The 18,424-nt window shown below is 34.0% G+C and overlaps 2 protein-coding genes across 2 annotated transcripts; one reads left to right on the top strand and one right to left on the bottom strand.

Moving 5' to 3' along the window:
• Positions 1–454: 454 nt before the first annotated feature.
• LOC125059721 lies at positions 455–9,607 on the top strand. Its single transcript, XM_047664264.1, has 10 exons — positions 455–553; positions 880–1,050; positions 1,510–1,587; positions 2,315–2,456; positions 3,678–3,909; positions 5,370–5,559; positions 6,059–6,158; positions 7,718–7,840; positions 9,073–9,197; positions 9,426–9,607. The coding sequence occupies exons 1-10, from the start codon at positions 458–460 to the stop codon at positions 9,588–9,590; spliced, it is 1,422 nt and encodes a 473-aa protein (XP_047520220.1). The 5' UTR covers positions 455–457; the 3' UTR covers positions 9,591–9,607.
• Positions 9,608–10,969: 1,362 nt separating this feature from the next.
• Positions 10,970–18,204, bottom strand: LOC125059722 (BSD domain-containing protein 1-A-like). The gene is made up of 9 exons (XM_047664265.1): positions 18,047–18,204; positions 17,056–17,152; positions 15,807–15,923; positions 15,373–15,430; positions 14,644–14,741; positions 13,827–14,035; positions 12,853–12,978; positions 12,330–12,400; positions 10,970–12,258 (listed from the first exon to the last, which is right to left on the bottom strand). The coding sequence occupies exons 1-9, from the start codon at positions 18,055–18,057 to the stop codon at positions 11,951–11,953; spliced, it is 1,095 nt and encodes a 364-aa protein (XP_047520221.1). The 5' UTR covers positions 18,058–18,204; the 3' UTR covers positions 10,970–11,950.
• Between the last annotated feature and the right edge of the window lie 220 nt (positions 18,205–18,424).

Raw genomic sequence — 18,424 nt, 5'->3', positions numbered from 1 at the left:
GTATATACAAATGTTTGTAACGAATTGGCTCAAAAAGTACTGGACCGATTTTAAAAATTCTTTCACCATGTGAATGCCACATTATCACTGATTAATATTGGCTATTTTAATTGCAAGAAAATAAGGATCACTACTAAAACTACAATAATATACCCAAGGTATAAAAAATGCCTATAAAATATATTTCATCGCATGCGCTGCGAAAACTATTGATGATAGAACAAAAAAATGTTTCACAATATTAAAGAACATATCAATATGTTTAATAACTAATTGTCCACCAGTGCGAAGCCGGGTCGGGCCGCTAGTGTTTTTTTGATATGAATATGTATGTAAAATTTCTGATGACATATTTTTCAGCAAGTATTACTAGTAAAAAAAGTAATTTAAAGTGAATAGGAGTCACGGGAAAATCTATATTACAGTAATATAACATTGTTATTTTTAATTGCAGTTTATGCTTTTATTACTTTTTCCTAATTTGTTTTGTAACTATTGTGGAGGCGATATGCTAGGAAACAGTTTGCTATTTTTAATATGTTTCACTTTTATAGTAAGTCTTATTTTTTACGCTTACATTGGAGTTTGAGAACTTAAAAAGGGTGTGATATAGTTTAATTAATAAACAAGAATTTGTTATATTATTCAATTTATTTGTAGCAAAGATACTACCGCAACAATTTGTGTAAATATTGTTTATAAGCGTTCAAGAATTATAGTTTTATTAAGGTGTAGTACTCGGCTAAACCATAGACAATACCAGCGCCCGCATTTAGATTTGCTATAAATAAATTAAAATGCCTGTCAAATCCATCAAATTTGACCAAATTTTGTCTTTACAAGTTATATAAACAATAAATTGATAAATATTTTTGTCAGAAAACATACGATATAAGAAAGCACCCATGCTGTCAAGAGCCCACAGACAACATAACTCTAGCAATGATTATAGACGCGTATGAGATCTATGGTCACGATCCGACTGATAAGTTGGACCACCTCGCTCATTACCAAATTGAGATGACGAAGATCAAACGGGCTGCAGATCAGGTAACTAATATTACGTGTGAATATGATATGTTTGGTACAGGAACCACTGAATCGTTTTTAATAAATATTAGTATAGAGATAGATGGAGACCTGGATAACAGTCTTAGGGTAAGTTCATTTCTTCGGCCATACATGAGGCAAAGTGAACTTAGAGAATCTGATCGTGGTTGGCAATTCATCCATAAAAACTAAACACTACACCGCAATACGAGAGACTCCAGACCCTTACCAACAGACACCAACCGAACCCTGGTCAACTTCTTTTAAGTGGCAAGGAAGGAGCTAAGAGGTTCAGAAGCAGGACTTAGCGTTGGAGACTTCACATTCATCCATAGAACATAATATCTCTTGGGCAGGGGCCCTCTTGGGTCGGGGGCCCGTGGCATATTGCCAGCCCTGCCACCTTATTGTTACGCCACTGGCACCTTTAAATATACCAATTTTATGCCATTGTTTCAGTACTTAATAAACGAGCATGTTCACATAGCCACCGACCATTTGGGAAGGTTCATCAATATGCATATAAAAGAATTGAAGGTAAGGTCGATAATTTGGGTCAAATATCACTATAGTCGGTAACTTAGCAAGAGTTGTCTTGTTATTTCAAAGTTTCCGTATGTTTTTTGGGTAGAAAATTAAACAAATAATAGTTACTTAATAGAGATAACAGTGGATTTTTCTTTCGCGTTAGAGGTAGCAAGTTACACAATCAAAGTTAAATTTAATTTCAAATAAGACCGTCTAGAAAAATGTAAATATCTACCAATACCTAGCTGTTATGTATTTCATATCTCAGTTTAGGATTTTTTTCATTTGAACAGTAGGGGAAAGCCGGGCAAAGTGGATACCTTAAGATATTTAAGGTTATAGCAGAAAAGGTATAAGGTATAAAAACAAAATCGGTCTTTATTAATTGCTCTTATAAATACTGTCATCAGTTAACCTAAATAATTAGACATATATTAACTGGAAATAGAATTCAAAAAAGTACGAAAGTATTCGCTTTGCCCGGACCCCTGGGTAAAGCGGATACAGTACTAGGGCAAAGTGAATACTCATGTTAATACCTCTGAAAACGAGAGTAACAAACTAAAGAAACTTTACTTAAATAAACTGAAAAAAAACATAACTTGAACTTAAATAATAAAAAAAAATAAAGATTGATCACAATTCGAACACTCAATGTTGTTAGACGTTCACGACACGACAACACTAAATCAAAGCAGTCTCAAAGAATCTTTAAAAACGTTTCCCCTTTTTCCAGGTTTTACTCATTGCTCTGGACGACGCAATAGATAATATGTTAACCATGTACGACAATCACGATACGATAAAGACGGAACGAGTGGCTACCTACAATGCTGGCGCAGGCGGGGCTGTCCCAAGCGAGTTTTATATGAGTCAAGGTATGAAATATAATATGTGTAATTTAAGAATGATAGACACGTAACATACTTACGTTTGTATAAGCAAACATTCATGGTACCTCATAGGGACTTGTGCGACGCCATCTTGTCTAGAGATGCGGTTTTTTTTTAAATCCAGATAACCGAATTAAAAATAACAATTTGTATAGATTCTATGACTAGACAAGTCATAGATTATATGATTCTATGAATTGAATTCGTGTATGCAGTGATGTTTATTTATTTTCCTTATTTCCTATTTTTACAGTAACTTAATGCTAATACAATAGAAAACTAACGTAAAACATAATATAAACATAACAAGTAAAAACTTAAAAACCTAAACCATTTTATAACTACATAATTATAAATAATGAAATTCTTGTGAATTCAGCCAGTCCGCGCGATCACATCGTAGTATAGTAAAGCCTATTGGAACCAACTGTCAACACACTTGCGTTTAGTAAAACTAATTTAGTCCGAAGTCCCCTTACGTTTTGATAGTATATATCAATTGGTTTACTTCCACCCTTCTTTACTTTTGTTCGATCTCCGAAACCACACCCAATCACAAAATTCTATATTTACTGGCCAAATTTCAGGTTGAAAGAGTCAGTAAAAGAAGCATAGTCCCTTTCCGTTTTATGATTTATCTTTTCTACGCTAACTGTCACATTTTTGTTATATATTTTTTTCACATGTTAATTATATCGGCTATGTGTGTCGTTCCCACGAGAATGTGCGTTCTCCTATTTCACCATGCCTCCTGCTGATAGAGGACAAATCTTTGTTTTGAATTTATTTTATTATTATTAATTAACTATTAATTACTTAAAATGTCATATCGGACATGGTGTATTGGTTGCAGCTTCTTACAAACATTGTGTAAAACAAAAACCTAGGCAGTTAAAAAGAGTGGCGAAGAGTTTATTGCCAGTTCTTCTCTTCCGTTCTATGCCCTTGATTTGAGAACTGGCGGTAAATTTAAAATTAGAAGCATTTAATATATTATATTACTTTTTTGACGTTCATAAGTGTACATTCTGTTACCTATATGAATAAATGATTTTTTTTTTGACTTACTTGACTTAATGTCAACCCTAGATGGGGTAAAGGGCGTCCCCAATGAGCCTCCATCGCTTTCGGTCCTAGTCCCCGTAAATCACCTCGCATAGATTCTATAGTTACTAATAAATTCTGTTTTGCCTATTATATTTTCAGAGTACTTCTGCGGCAAAAACGTCTATCTATTTATATCACAGTTATATAGTGACATATACAACATGGGAAAAGGCGTGCCGCCGTATTGCAAGGACCGAGGATTTCATTTCCTTGGCTTTGTTCACTTTATGGATGATAATAAGTACTTTTTGGAGGAGGACCCTAATGTGGCATTTCAAATGGATAATTTCATACATGGGCTGGAGTGTCATGCTGGTGTTTGTATTTATAGGTACGTTGAACAAGGTTGTATAATGTATATTTCTTAATATTGTCTTTGGTATGTGTATAGTTCAGAGCAGTGTTGGCATAGTGGCTGCAGCGTGTGACTCTACTAAACTAAATATTTTGTATGAAACGACACGAACTGTCACTGTCAAAATGCCTTAACAGTAGTGTATGTAGAACCACGACAACTTAGGCTATGTTCAGATGGCAAAAACTTGACGCGCGTTTCCAAATCGCGCGACTACACATTGTGGTATTTTTATACAAAGAGAAAAAGTCTCTAGACGTAGGTGATCGCGCGTTGACGTGCTCTTTGATATTAATGTAATGCCCGTATGCTGTTCAGTTGAGCGCGCGCTTTCATCGCGATCGCATTTAATTTTGTTAATTTTCGTAATTATATTTATAACAAACTGGGTTTATTTTTCAAAATTGGATGAACCCTATGTGTACGTTTTCTTTTTCTATATTTTTCTTTATAATATAACCACAAAATAATAGCCTCTTCCACGTCCATTTTCTACGTTCTACCGAACTAGACTGACGAGTACTCTCGCAACGCGCATTAGCGCTCATCATCTGAACTCTCTTCGAATTAGATCGCGCGTCGACGCGCGTTAACGCGCGTTACATGTGAACATAGCCTTAATTTGTATGAAAAATTGTTGACGCGATCTGTTATTTTTATACAAATTAAGTTTTCCACTTTCTACATACACTACTGTTAAGACATTTTGACTAAACCCCCTGAGGTCGTTGGTTCAATACCCAGCAGTGCACCAATGGACTTTCTGTCTATGTGCGCACATAACATTCGTTCGAACGGTAAAGGAAAACATCGTCAGGAAACCAACCTTAGACATAAAAAGTCGACGGCGTGTGTACAGTAGGTTGGTCACCTACTTGCCTATTAGATTGACAAATGATCATGAAACAGATACAGAAATCTGAGGCCCAGTCCTAAAAATGTAGTAGCTTCACTGGTTTATTGCTTCGTATAGACTTATGTTGGTAAATTCCCTTGGTAAAGAGTATTTATTTTTGCTACGAACAGGCATACTCGCTTTTTATCAATCCATCGGTAAAGCTTATAAAATAAACAAAATAAAGACGTATAGATTATTTGGAAAAAGCTAGAGGATGCCTTTAGCCGACAAGGGGTTCCGATGAATGGTACTGAAGGAAGTTAATGGATGGAAGGGACCACGCGGGAAAAGAAGAGTGAGCAGGGCAAAAAGAAGGTGCGCTGATCACTTGATAGAAATAGCAGGAAAAGACGGGCAGACTATTGGTAAAGATATAAACATCTGGAAATGGTTGGAGGAGGGTCCATTTCCACAGGCGTACTGAAATTTAGCTATAAGTAAAAAATGGAAATAAAAAAGGGCTTTATTATTATTAAAGCATAAAAATCTTCTCATTAAATATGAATACCATCTTAATACTTTCATATATTGTACCTAGATTCCCCTTCAAAAAAGGTCTTCAACACATCCGCGACGTTTCAACACTACCAAAGGCCATTGTGAAATGCGGTACAGAGGTATACAAGCTGCCTCCATTGACAGCTGCTTCTTGCATCATCACGTCAGGGTCTTTCATCCTAGACTTTAATATCCAGGGAATCCGCTTCCGCCATTATGATTATATGTTGGTAAGTCTAGAAGTGTTAAGGATTGAGTTTAGTTTAAGAATTGTGGCAGCAGTGAATTGTTTTTATAAAAGGGGGCAAACGGGCAGGAGGCTCATCTGATGTTAAGTGATACCGCCGCCGCTCATGGACACTCTCAATGCCAGAGGGCTTGCGAGTGCGTTGCTGGCCTTTTTAGAATTGGTACGCTCCTCTCTTGAAGTTGAGCCGAATTGGTTCAGAATTACTTCAGTGGGCAGCTGGTTCCACTTAGTGGAACCACGGCAGAAACTGCCTTAAAAACGCTCAGTTATGGAATGGCGGACGTCGAGGTGATATGGGTGGAATTTCGTATTCTGCCTCGACGTCCGATGATGAAACTCAGCTGCAGGTATTAATCCGAACAAAATGAAATTATTATTAATAAGCGTGCGCTGTCTCTTAGTTTTGGAAACCTGGAGTCTTTCCAAAATAGCTTTTAAGGTTTCAATTTATAAGACGCATCTTTTATCATATATTCCAGTTCCTACCAAACGGTCACTCTTACTACACTAAAGAGAAGTCATCACCTCTCGCGTGTGATCATCACGTATGCGAATGGAACAATACAAACTTCTACGGTGGTAAGTTGTAATAGAATATATAAGTTCTAACCCACGGTTATATCTTAGCCTGTAAAACTCAATTGAATTAAGAAATCTATACTAATACTAGCAAACCCGGCGAACTCCGTTTCGCCACCAGATAGATGGCTTCGTTTTATGTAACATTTGGTGATCCCGCTTTTCTGTTGAAATTTTTCCTGAATTTTCTTTGCTATAAACCTCACGGAGCCCGAGACCTTTCCAACGAATGCAAAACCGTGGAAATCGGTTCGTGCGTTCTGGAGTTATAGCGTCAGGAAGGAAAACCCGACTTATTTTTATATAGTAGATTATAAAGATTTGTTTGTTTTTTAAGCTCCGAAACTACTGGACCGATTTAAAAAAATCTTTCACCATTAGAACCCTACGTTATCCCTGATGAAGATATAGAATATTTATAATTATTATATTCTATATGAAATTACAATAGTGTAACCCAAAGAGTGAAAAAGACAAAAATAAATTCCTATACCGCGTAAGCTATGTAAACTATTGACAATAGAGCAAAGTGATGTACCTACTACTGTTTTATGGAAAACATCAATATCTACTAAAAATTCCATACCATGTCTAACAAATTCATTTTGCATTTAAAAGTGCGAGAAAAGCTGACACTTTAGACTCCCGACGACACGATACCTACTTATCCATATTAATAAAGGTATATTAATAACTAGCATTATCATTAGTATCAATAATATTTCAAACCAGCTTTCCTTCTTCAGTAATTTCCTCTGATTCCCTTATGTTACCAATATAGTTACACTCAACGCAAGCATTTGTTAATCTTACTAAAAGATCAATCATACAAAAGTCGAAATCATTTATGCATATAGGTAACGCAATGTACACTTATGAACGATATTATATTATTTATATATATATGAAATACTTCTAATTTTACATTTACTGCCAGTTCTCAAATCAAGGGCGTAGAACGGAAGAGAAGAACTGGCAATAAACTCTCCGCCACTCTTTAATCGCCAAGTTTTTTGTTACACAAAGTTTGTAAGGAGCTGCAATCATAACACGATGTTCCACATGACAGCTTAAGTAAAGCCGGTTGCAGACCGAAAACTAAGCTATGCCAAGGCTAAACTAAGCTATGCCAAGCAAGCTAGGCTAAGCTAAGCTAGAAATAAATAGCGTGCACACCAACAGCTAAGCCAAAACTCAGTCAGTGTGGCGAAGGATGTGCAAAGGGTGTGCGGGGTAGCGGGAGGGGCTTAGCTTAGCTCGTGCAGCTGCGCATCGGCATACACAACTAACTTAGCTTCGCAAATTTTGGTTAGCTCACATAGCTTAGTTCGCATAGTTTGCGGTCTGCAGACAAGTATGGAAAACCGCGTCAGCTATGCGAGCTAAGCTAAACTAACTTAGCTTAGCACTTGGTCTGCAACCCGTATAAATACTGCTAATTACGCATACAAGTTCTACTGGCGTTTAATCATACGATTTCAGTCTCAGTCTGATCACAGTCCCTAGGTCAATAGGGCTCCTATTATAATTATTCCACCATTTTGACTTATTTGTTTCAGGACCATTTATAATACCAGGAGATCCTGGCACCGGTTTGTCTCCAGTACCGCCCTTCATTGAACAGACAACGGAAAGCTACACTGTCTCCACTGAATCACCACATGATTTCTCTAACATTACTTGTAAGACATCTATATATACATATAAAAGAAAGTCGTGTTTGTTACAACACTTAGGTATAACTCGAGAATGGCTGGACCGATTGCCATGGTTTTTGATTTGTTGGATTTGTTTCCGTCCCGAATAGCAGAATAAGCAATAAAATATCGGATAAGTTATCGAATAACAATTAATTAATTTTACGAATGCAAAAACCATATGGTGCCATCTGTTGACAAAACTACGCATCATTTTACGTCGAATTCGTGTCAGTTCAAGAAATTCCGATCTTGAGGTGAATGAGGAGATGCATAACCATTCTTTGATCCTGATCAAAAGATGTTGGATATCAGAAAGTGCTTAACATGCAGTATCGCCATATTGACGCTAGAGAGAAGATGCCTAATGTGTAAAACTGCCATTCTTCTTTCGCAATGGCAAGCAATAAAACATTTCTATATTTGCAAAAAAGTTATATTAATGTCATACTTAACATTAATGAAATCCTAAAATAAGTTAAATTAAAGTAACAACGATATTATAAGGTTGTAGGGCGGAACGAAGTTAGCCAGGTCAGCTAGTTTATTTTAAAATATACAGGATTAAATTGCGAATTACGCCGTGTCACGTGTTTAAAGCTTGGGTTCAATATTGCTGTAAGCAATAATGTCGGGACAATTTGACTATCTGAATAAATAGTAAAATTGTTTTATTATTTATATGTAGACAGTTTAACATTCGATTTCTGTTAATTAAACCTGTGCTCTATTTAAATTTGTCGTTTTAGAACTATTGTTTCCATATACACAAGGCGGAACTTTTGGTATCATTCATAAATCATTTAATCCCAAGTAGGGGATAGTAAACTATTATAATTTCGTTAGGAATCAAAGCCAGGAACTCCAACTTATTATACAAGCTATTTAATTTTTGAGCAGTGTTGGTCTAGTGGCTTCAGCCTGTGACTCACATCCCTGAGATCGTAGTTCGATCCCCGGCTGTGCACCAATGGACTTTCTATGTGCGCATTTAACATTCGCTCCAATTAAAGAAAACATCGTGAGGAAACCGGCTTGCCTTAGACCCAATAAGTCGACGGCGTGTGTCAGGCACAGGAGGCTAATCACCTACATATTAGATTGACAAAATGATCATGAAACAGATACATAAATCTGAGTCCTAGAGCGAAAAAGGTTGTAGCGCCACTGATTTTTAACCGACTTTAAATACTTATTATTCGATTTTTATTTTTTAGATTCCCTAGATGGTTGCTGGTTTATGTTCCCACCGAACTACGGGTCGATTGCTGGAGTCAGCTATTTAGACCCTCTAACTGTCAACGAGTACCGATACACATGTTCTGGTTCCGGAAATAATAAGGTTCTTATACATTTGGCTTATTCCATAGAGTTAGATTCACGAATGCTACTGAGCGTTATTCATATAATAAAATTGTCGACAAGGTGGTGCGTATGAGACCGTCAAAGAAATACGTATTTGAAGTAATAACCTAACTTGCTAATCATCCTACGATTTTTTTAACATCTCATTTCTATATAAAAACCATTTAATTCTTCTAACAATTCCAATCTTCGATTTTTCTTTAAGGGTCTATATTGGTATCCCCAATGGATGGGTGCTCCGCCCCACCATCCCTACCCGCAATCTGGCGATATACCAAGTGACATGTCAGTACCAGCACCCGGCGCATTCTACCCGCATTTAAGTAATTCACCTATCAATGCGCAACTACCCTCGCCGCATCAAAAATAAATATTTTTTGATAAAAATTTGTTTTAATTACCTTTGTCACTTGCAGGCTGTTTATGTTGCTATGTAAGTTTACTAACTAAACTGTTAAAAACTAATACAATTTCCATATAAGGGGTGGTTTATCTTCTGGAGCCTAGTTGGTCCTACTCTTAGATTAGTTCTGTTTCGGGTATTATACAGGTGAAAGTCACCATTAATATAAAGGGGCGACATTAATAATTAATACAATTTTTAATAACTTTTATTTATAGTTTCGTTATCATAATTTACAAACATAACGACGTCTAACCAACTCAGAGTCACTTAAGCACTACGGATTTAATAATACACATTGGTGTGCAAAAACAATTCTTCCACCAAAAATTTAATTACATTTTTCAGACACGAGTCCAGTAGCTTTAAACGTCTGGACTTTTATATTGTTTCTATTAAATTCTAACGAAAACGCCTTGTGTTCATTTATATTGCAGCGCCTCTGCTACACAGAACACCAACAATTTTCATACAATAATTTGAAGTTGAAGTTTCGTATTTGTAACCTAAATATCGGAACCTTTAGAACATTTTTAGGTATTCTTAATGAAACAATATAATAAATGTAAATATTGCTTGACCTTTGGAAAGAGACAAACGGTTTAGTAGAGCGTTATCTCTGTCACACACTGACGTTGTTCTGTTGGTCATTAAATTTTTAAAAGGAAAATAGTTTTTTTCAATTACCATTTCAAACAATAATAATGTATTGCACACCATGACATATTGCACTTAAGCAAGAATATTGTCTTGTAAACATTTTTAATTCAATTACATCTATTTTATGGCCCAAAATCTATCATTGTGACATTTAACCTTTCCTATAGACAAGTGAAAGATGGCGGCGTTTGAGTTCATCTGTCAATGTCAAAAATTTTGGGCACATTTGTGACAAAAAACCGCCAGTACTAAATAAAAGCGAATTAATTATCACATTTCATACAACACAAATACTTATCAATTTTAATGTACAATTAGATTTTCTAATACTTATCGTAAAGCTTAAACTAAAGGGTATAACGTACTGCATATAACGAAACTTAGAAATGCCTTATCAAAATGTATCTTAAATTAATGAAATCCTCCAAAAAACAAGAAACAACCAAAAATGCTGGTGATAAGGGGATATCGAGTTAAAAGCATTGTATGCAATGTATGAAATATTTACCCATAAACTGAGTGGATGATAAATTCAGTCATCATCGGAGAAATAACTATAAAAATATCAAAAACCCAAAGAAATATAAACTATACTTTAACAACCATAAAAATTATATTATAAATAAATGGAAGCATAAAATAAAAGTGCGTGTGTTCAAAATTGTAGTAAAATATATCGTCAAGATATATTTTTGACGCAACACGTCTCAAAAAATATATAAAATTCGATTATTTTACTGAAAAAAAAACAAACGAATTTCATAATCGTTTTAAATATATGTTGCAGCTTACTTAATAAGCCGTTTAACTAAATAGCGCCGTTTAACTAGCGGCCTGAAAGATATTCAGCTGTAGCATAGTGTAACAAACATTTAATAAACTAGCTAATGCTTAGGCCATTCGTACGACAGAGAGACCATGTGGCAGATAATAAAGAGATGTGACATCTGACATAGTAAATATTTAAAAAAAAAAGTAAATTGCTTAAGTCAGTCACAGCTTAATTCACATTAAACTTTGGAAAACACCATCAAAGTTGTGGTTTGCCGACGCCATACTGACAGTTAAATTTAAATTAACAGTCAGCAGGCGAGGCAAGTAAAGAAACGTCATCGATACAAGTCATTTGCCTAGCTGTTCGATCAACTGCCTCAATATCTTTCAGGCCGCTAGTTAAACAGCTGTGTTTAGTTACGTGGCTAGGCTATTAAATGAACGGCTTATTAAGATGCAAAAAGAAGCCTGCAACATATACACGGTTATATTTAAGTTGGCCCAACTATGACGCAATTTGACTTCCCAATTAATGCAGCTCATTGTCAAAAAAGTCAGTGAACTGTCAAACTGACAGGTTGGCAAAGACAATCTAGAAGGTTATTAAGCATTGATAATGGACTAATCAATTAAATTGATTATTAAATCGATTAATATACAACTGTTGAAATCTAATTTGAATGAGAGAAAACGTAAATAACTGTCAGAAGTCGGCTATTAAAACCTACTGCACTATACACTGATCCTTATTAACGAATTAATTTATTCAAAATATATACGAAACGAAAATTAAAAAGAAAATCAGGATATGACGTAAATTTTTCCATAGAGCCCAGTCCAATACCCATATTCTATTTCCGATTGGTCTAATCGTCAAAAAAACGCGACCAGAGTCAGGCCTTTTGGGCCGCCGGTTCTTCGATTTCAAACTCTTTTTCCCAACTCTCATCTGAATTAGCGCTAGCATCATCATTCACTTCCTTATCACCAAAGTAGTCTTCAACTAAATTCCCACATTCGTCGGACTTTGTTTTATTCGGGGATTTATTTTTAAGTGTGGCAACTTTTGTGGGTGTATCTGCGTTGTTATTGGCAACATCTTTAGTTTGCTTATGTTTTTTCGATGTTATTTCCTTTTCGTATTCCTCTAGAAGTAAAATTTGCTGCTCCTCTGTCAGCTCGACGTCATTAGCGAAATCTTCTGCTCGTGGAAATAAAATTACATTTATTTCTCACTAACCAAAAGGAATGTAAATTATGACTACTACTTACCATCTTCCCAGGCGACAACATTGTCTACGTCAGGGGTTTCGGTTAGACCAGAGAGAACTTTTTTTGGACTCCTGAAAACAAAATACAAAAAAAAAATACACAATCCATAGACAATTTTATATTTTAAACCGAAGCTTAAAGAACCCGAAGTACAATGCGATAGGTACGTTTCTTTTAATAATTAATACTGTGTATTTTCCAGTTAATTCGGAAAGGGAACTCAGCGCTAAAATTATTCATTTTTTTCTCAAAAAATATCACTTTTTATGTTAACTGTCAAACTACAATGATGTAACAGTTTTGCCAATATTAAAAAAGTTACGACCGGCACAGACTCAATAGAGTTGTCGTTATATGGAAAGGAACAGATTGTAGGGCCAAATTCAAGTAATTTAAAGTTTCATATGTGTCAAATTATAGGCAATGTCTCAATATATTTATAATTAATAAAATGTAATAAAAATATCAATTTAATATATGTGCATGCATATATGTAGTATTAAAATCTAAAGAGATTACTCACGTCTGTATAGGTGTAATTTCTTGCGGCAAATGAGCCAATACCGGATCGTCAGATACCGAATCTGCGGGTACTTTGCGAGACATGGCCGCCAGGCGGTCTTGGAGTAACGCCACTCGGAATAGATACCTTAAAATAATCACCTTCATATACATGGTGTCCCATAATTTAACGTCAAGTTAAAGGTGATATGGCAGTGTTATATCACTAGCCAACATTAATAGGCTTTTTCCAACGCAGTCGGATAAATTTAAGGGATTTAATAAAAGCTTTAGGTATATGGTTTGACTTAAAGTGCTATTTTATTGGAAAATCCGGTAATTGCAGTATGAATTTTTTCAGTCCTTTACAGAACGCCGGCAACGCATTTGCGAACCTTCTGGCAATGTAAGTGACCATGGGCGGTATAACTTAACCTCTGCCCATTTGCCCCCTGTTACATAATATAAAAAGAAAGGGTTAACGACGGTAACAGAAGTAAATATATTTTCTGGGGTATATTTCTGCACTACCTTAGGGGCGGTTCCAGTATTACGTAAGCACTATAGGGGGCGGAAGGGGGGTCTTTGCTTTTCTTATTTGGTGATTACGTAAACAGTAATTATTTACTTTTAACACATTTTACCCACACATTGTCTATGCTTAAAAACGAAATGCATTTTCGAGGTTTCCTACAAAAAATGAATACGTTTACGTACTATTATTTTTAAGAGCTTTGCTTACTTTTGCTGACTAGAGGAAAGGGGGGGGGGGGGGGTTACATTGCAGTAAAGTTTACGTAATACTTGAACGGCCCCTTATCATCAGATATCGGTCATACGTTTATTCATGGAACATCCTGTATAGCGTAAAAGTTGGATATACCTCCACAATATGATATTTCGATCAATGTTAACCTTCACTTAATTCATACATAGTGCCGCACAACTGGGGTTTAAACTCACAACAGTACCTGAAATATACTTAAGAAAACTCACCTCTCCCAAAACTCATCATGTGAGCAGGCGTCGGGGACCAATTTCTCATACTGGGTCTTGAGTATGGGACTGTTGTTCAGTCTCTTGACGGCTGCGACGGGAGAGATGACGTCATCGCTCTCTAAGCTCTCTCTCCAGGCTGTGAAGTGGAGCCTGTCTGGAGGTACTATGTATGTCGCGTCGACCCGTTGGAGGGATTCCAGTTCTTTCTGGAATAAAAAAAAAATCTAAGAAATATTTATTACAAAACAAAGTGCATTATGAGCCAACGATTTTTTTTTAAAAAAGTTCATCTTTTATAGAATGCGTAAAATGTAAGAAAAATTAATTGTCTATTAAAATTAGAACGTTATATAACCCAACCATTAACAATTGAGTCATATTACAAAAATTAGTTTTTTTTTTAATGCAAAAAATACATTTAATACACAAAAATATCTTTATTGAAATCTACGAGTTCTTTAAGCCATTAATTTACTTTAAAAATTAACTTAATTAAACAGAAATAGGTTGCAATTTTTGGAATGCAAATGAGAGAAATATGAAAAGGTAATTTTATTATTTAAAATTTTCAAATATGTCCACTTCGAACATGACAAATAGACGGTGTTAACACTATTTGAGAATGTCATTAAAGATAGTGTTTATATATAAGTATATATATTAAATAATTGACGAATCATAATTGCTTTACTAAAGTGTTTTTTTAAATATGTACACAAAAATAAAAAGTAACGTCTTACTGGATTCTATTGCTCTAATGTATTTTCTTAAATGCCTTGTATTAAGGCATATGATGTTCTTTTTTTTAACATACCTTATAAGTAGAGAGCATAGTGGTGTCACCAGATGAGAGAATGACTTCGGTATCGTCTTCATCATCAGGTTCAGGGTTCAAGACAGTGCTCACTTGTCCTGAAAAGGTTATTGTTTAAATGTTTACGTCTCTCTAAGTAAATATAGTATATAAACTGCTGCTAGGTTCGCTTTCCGGTAAAACAATTTATTTTCGGGCTGATATAGGTGAATTACTTCACATTTAAATAAAACTACTTTAACAGATAAACTGGAACCTCTTTGCCTGGAAGAGATCACTTCCTTGAGTATCGGCTGTTACCTACTCGTCCTGCTGATTATGAAGTGTCTTGCTTATTAAGTGTCCTGATTATTCAGTGTCCTGTTTATTAAGTGTCCTGTTTATTAAGTTTTTAGCTTATTAAGTGTCCTGTTTATTCAGTGTCCTTATTATTAAGTGTCCTGTTTATTAAGTGTTTAGCTTATTGAGTGTCCTGTTTATTAAGTGTCCTGTTTATTAAGTGTCCTGTTTATTAAGTGTCCTGATTATTAAGTGTCCTGTTTATTAAGTGTCCTGATTATTAAGTGTCCTGATTATTAAGTGTTAAGCTTATTAAGTGTCCTGTTTATTCAGTGTTTAGCTTATTAAGTGTCCTGTTTATTCAGTGTCCTGTTTATTAAGTGTCCTGATTATTAAGTGTCTGATCTATCCAAAGAAATATTAAGTAATTAGAAATAAACACAGTTTTACCTATAAAGCTACTGATACTTTTCTTCATAGCATTTGTCTGTGGTTCGGGTACAGCCATCTGGAAAATCATTTTAAATTTTACATGCAATTGTTGACTTACCTCATAAACATTAATTAATTAAATTGTCACTTTTAATCAAAGTGACTTGGCAGTAAAGGGTAATTTGGAGGCTTCTATACATGAGAACAATGCAACATAATACATACTAAATCAGTTCTGAGTGTGTACTTTAAGAAAGAGTACTTTAGTTAAAAATATTTTTTAAGGGAAACTTTATAAAGGGAAACAATGTTTGCAAATGGTAATTTGTCATTAGATGTGTCATCCCTCATTATGCAAAAATGGTGTTAATACAATATTTAGGCTAAACTTATTTGCTAATTGATGTTTGTAGTCATTGAATTAAATTCTTTAATTTTATACTAATTATTACCTTCCAAGTCTCTCCTATAGCCGTTGATGTTGAATTGAAGACATGGCTTGCCTCGCTCTTGACAGCTGTGCCAATCTCAGCCAAGTCTTTCTTCACCATTGTATATACTTCTGCGGACTGGAAAAAAATAGTCTTTTTTCAATAAATAATATGGAACACACTTTTTTCTGATTTAAGATATATAAAAATTATTACAACTACAGCTACGAGTGGATCTGGTCCCGCATGCTACTTAGTCTGGTGCTACTTAGCAGGTAGCCACTAAAACCTTGGTGGTCCCTTCATATTACATAGAGAGGTTTCCGAGGTTGTTTTAGTATTCCTTTACAACTTGAAGAAGAAGGATACTTGCTTCACTTGACCTCAGAGTTATTTTTATATAAATTCAATTAGTATTATTGCGTGAACACGTAACACACTTCCGTATATTTCGCTCGGAACTTTTATAAAGACTTTGTTGTTGTCCAAGGTTTCTTGTTAATTATTTTTTTCAGTAAAACAGATATTTATACAATATACAAATAGGTTAAATCTTTGGTGTTTTAAAACTGATACACACCCAGTTTTTAACATGATTTATCAAAAGACGCATTATATTTAATAATAATAAGAACATTAACAAAGCACCAAATGAAATATTTCACATGGTTAATGCTTACTTTTGTATATACATTTTAGTTAAAAACGCAAGATAACCAATGATAAACTCTACTTATGATAAAATCTTAAATTTGTGTCATATCTGTTTATGTTTTATTCAAGTTGCATTTGGAAAATGAGGGCTAATCTTATCTTTAATCTAATTTTAAGCCATTTATAGATTAAGTAGAAAATAGTATTCTGTATTAGCTCTTTTTATTTATTTATTTGCTCAACAGTATTCCTACAGCTACTTATTAAACAATTACACTGTACACAATAGCCAAAAAGGGAATACACATTTAAACATACACAAAGCACAGTTTCACCTATACAAATACAAAAAATATACAAAGAATATATGTATTTATATTAAATTCTAAGTTCTAAGATTCATTGTTCATTACAATATATATTTGATACAAAGGAAGAATTTTTAAATCGTTTAAGTTTTTTTTGGTTATTGTTTATATCTTAAACTCACACCTAAATGTGACTCTGTCACATGCAGACGGCACTGAAGTGGAAAGCCTGGTGGAGGCTTACTAATACATTTATACAATTAGCCTTCAATTTAAATAAAATAAACCTAAAGTGATCAATTTCCTACCTTACTCTTAGCGGATGTGAGCCATGTGTCCCACCAGTTACCGCTTGACCTATCTTCAGATGTAGGTGTTGTTGCATTACTGGGATTTTGACTATTCCTGAAATGTTGAACCTTGTAGATTTATAATGTATGAGATTTAATCATACATGCGTTTCTTTATTCATTCTAAAATATTTTCTTTTCTCTTTTTTAGAGTATATAAGCTTTAGAAATAATAACTATATACTTTATGCCTAAAACTTTAATGAAAATAAGGTTTATATTTTATAGATAAGAATTATTTTTTTGTTTTATTGTTGTATCACAATATACTGTTTGTTCAAATATTAGTTATGATTGAATGAATGGCTATGAATGAAACAACATATTGACATATTTGCATGCATAATTAATAACTTAAATGTGTGTGCCAATTAGGTGTATTTAAAAAGGGTGATAATTTAAATAAAAAAAATATATTTCTAGATAATACCTAATATAAATTTAACACATGCTTATTTGTATTGGAATATCAGATTATATCATTGATAGGCACTAAAGAATTTCCCAAAAGCAGAGTTTATACTATTCTTATTAGAAAAATATAATTATTAGGAACCACTAACCCTCTCATGGCTTGCATTGCCTCAATCTTATCAGAGATAAACATGTTTTTATATCTATAAAAGTATCGATGACAAAAAAACAAGGTCTTTGTGTTTTCTTAGTATTGTATGCAATCTAACATTATAATTAAAATTCAGGATTTAAGTAGGTTATTAGTTCAATTACGTGTAATGTTTCCTGCTTGTAAATCAATTTATGGGAACACTGGTTAAAATCAGTTCAATCTGTTTAGCCAGTTTTCATATTCTTACAATTCAACTTTAATTTACGCATATTTAATAGGTGTATAGAATTTGATTCGCACACATTAATCTTAGATTATTTATTTATGTAATAAATTAAGGCTTTGAAAGCATGTTGATAAACAAATATGTGAGTTACTCACGTTTCAGCCATCACGCCCAATTTTCACTATATTGATTAATTAAGTTAAAAACATCGGTTTTCTGTATTTTTATGAGGATTTGTTTTTGTTATTACAAAGAATTTGGAAATAATTTTGACATAGTTTTGTTTGCGTTGACATTTGATTCTATTTTTCTTTATATTAATTACCACAGGCTGTCTTAAGTTCCATTCGGTTCTAAAAATCATAGATAATATATATATGGCCTAATATTTTTTTTATAATTTTACTTAAAATTAGATATAATGTTGAAGTAAATCTAAAAATATTGGAAGTGATAAATGCTTATTATTTTATATAAATACTAATTGCTGCTTCTACTTAAAGGACATATTAACACTGCTCTCTTTAATATAA

This window comes from Pieris napi, chromosome 20 (assembly GCF_905475465.1).
Source record: "Pieris napi chromosome 20, ilPieNapi1.2, whole genome shotgun sequence".
Classification (NCBI taxonomy): domain Eukaryota; kingdom Metazoa; phylum Arthropoda; class Insecta; order Lepidoptera; family Pieridae; genus Pieris; species Pieris napi.
Note: the sequence above shows the minus strand (reverse complement) of the source record. Positions and strands in the feature narration are given on the sequence as shown.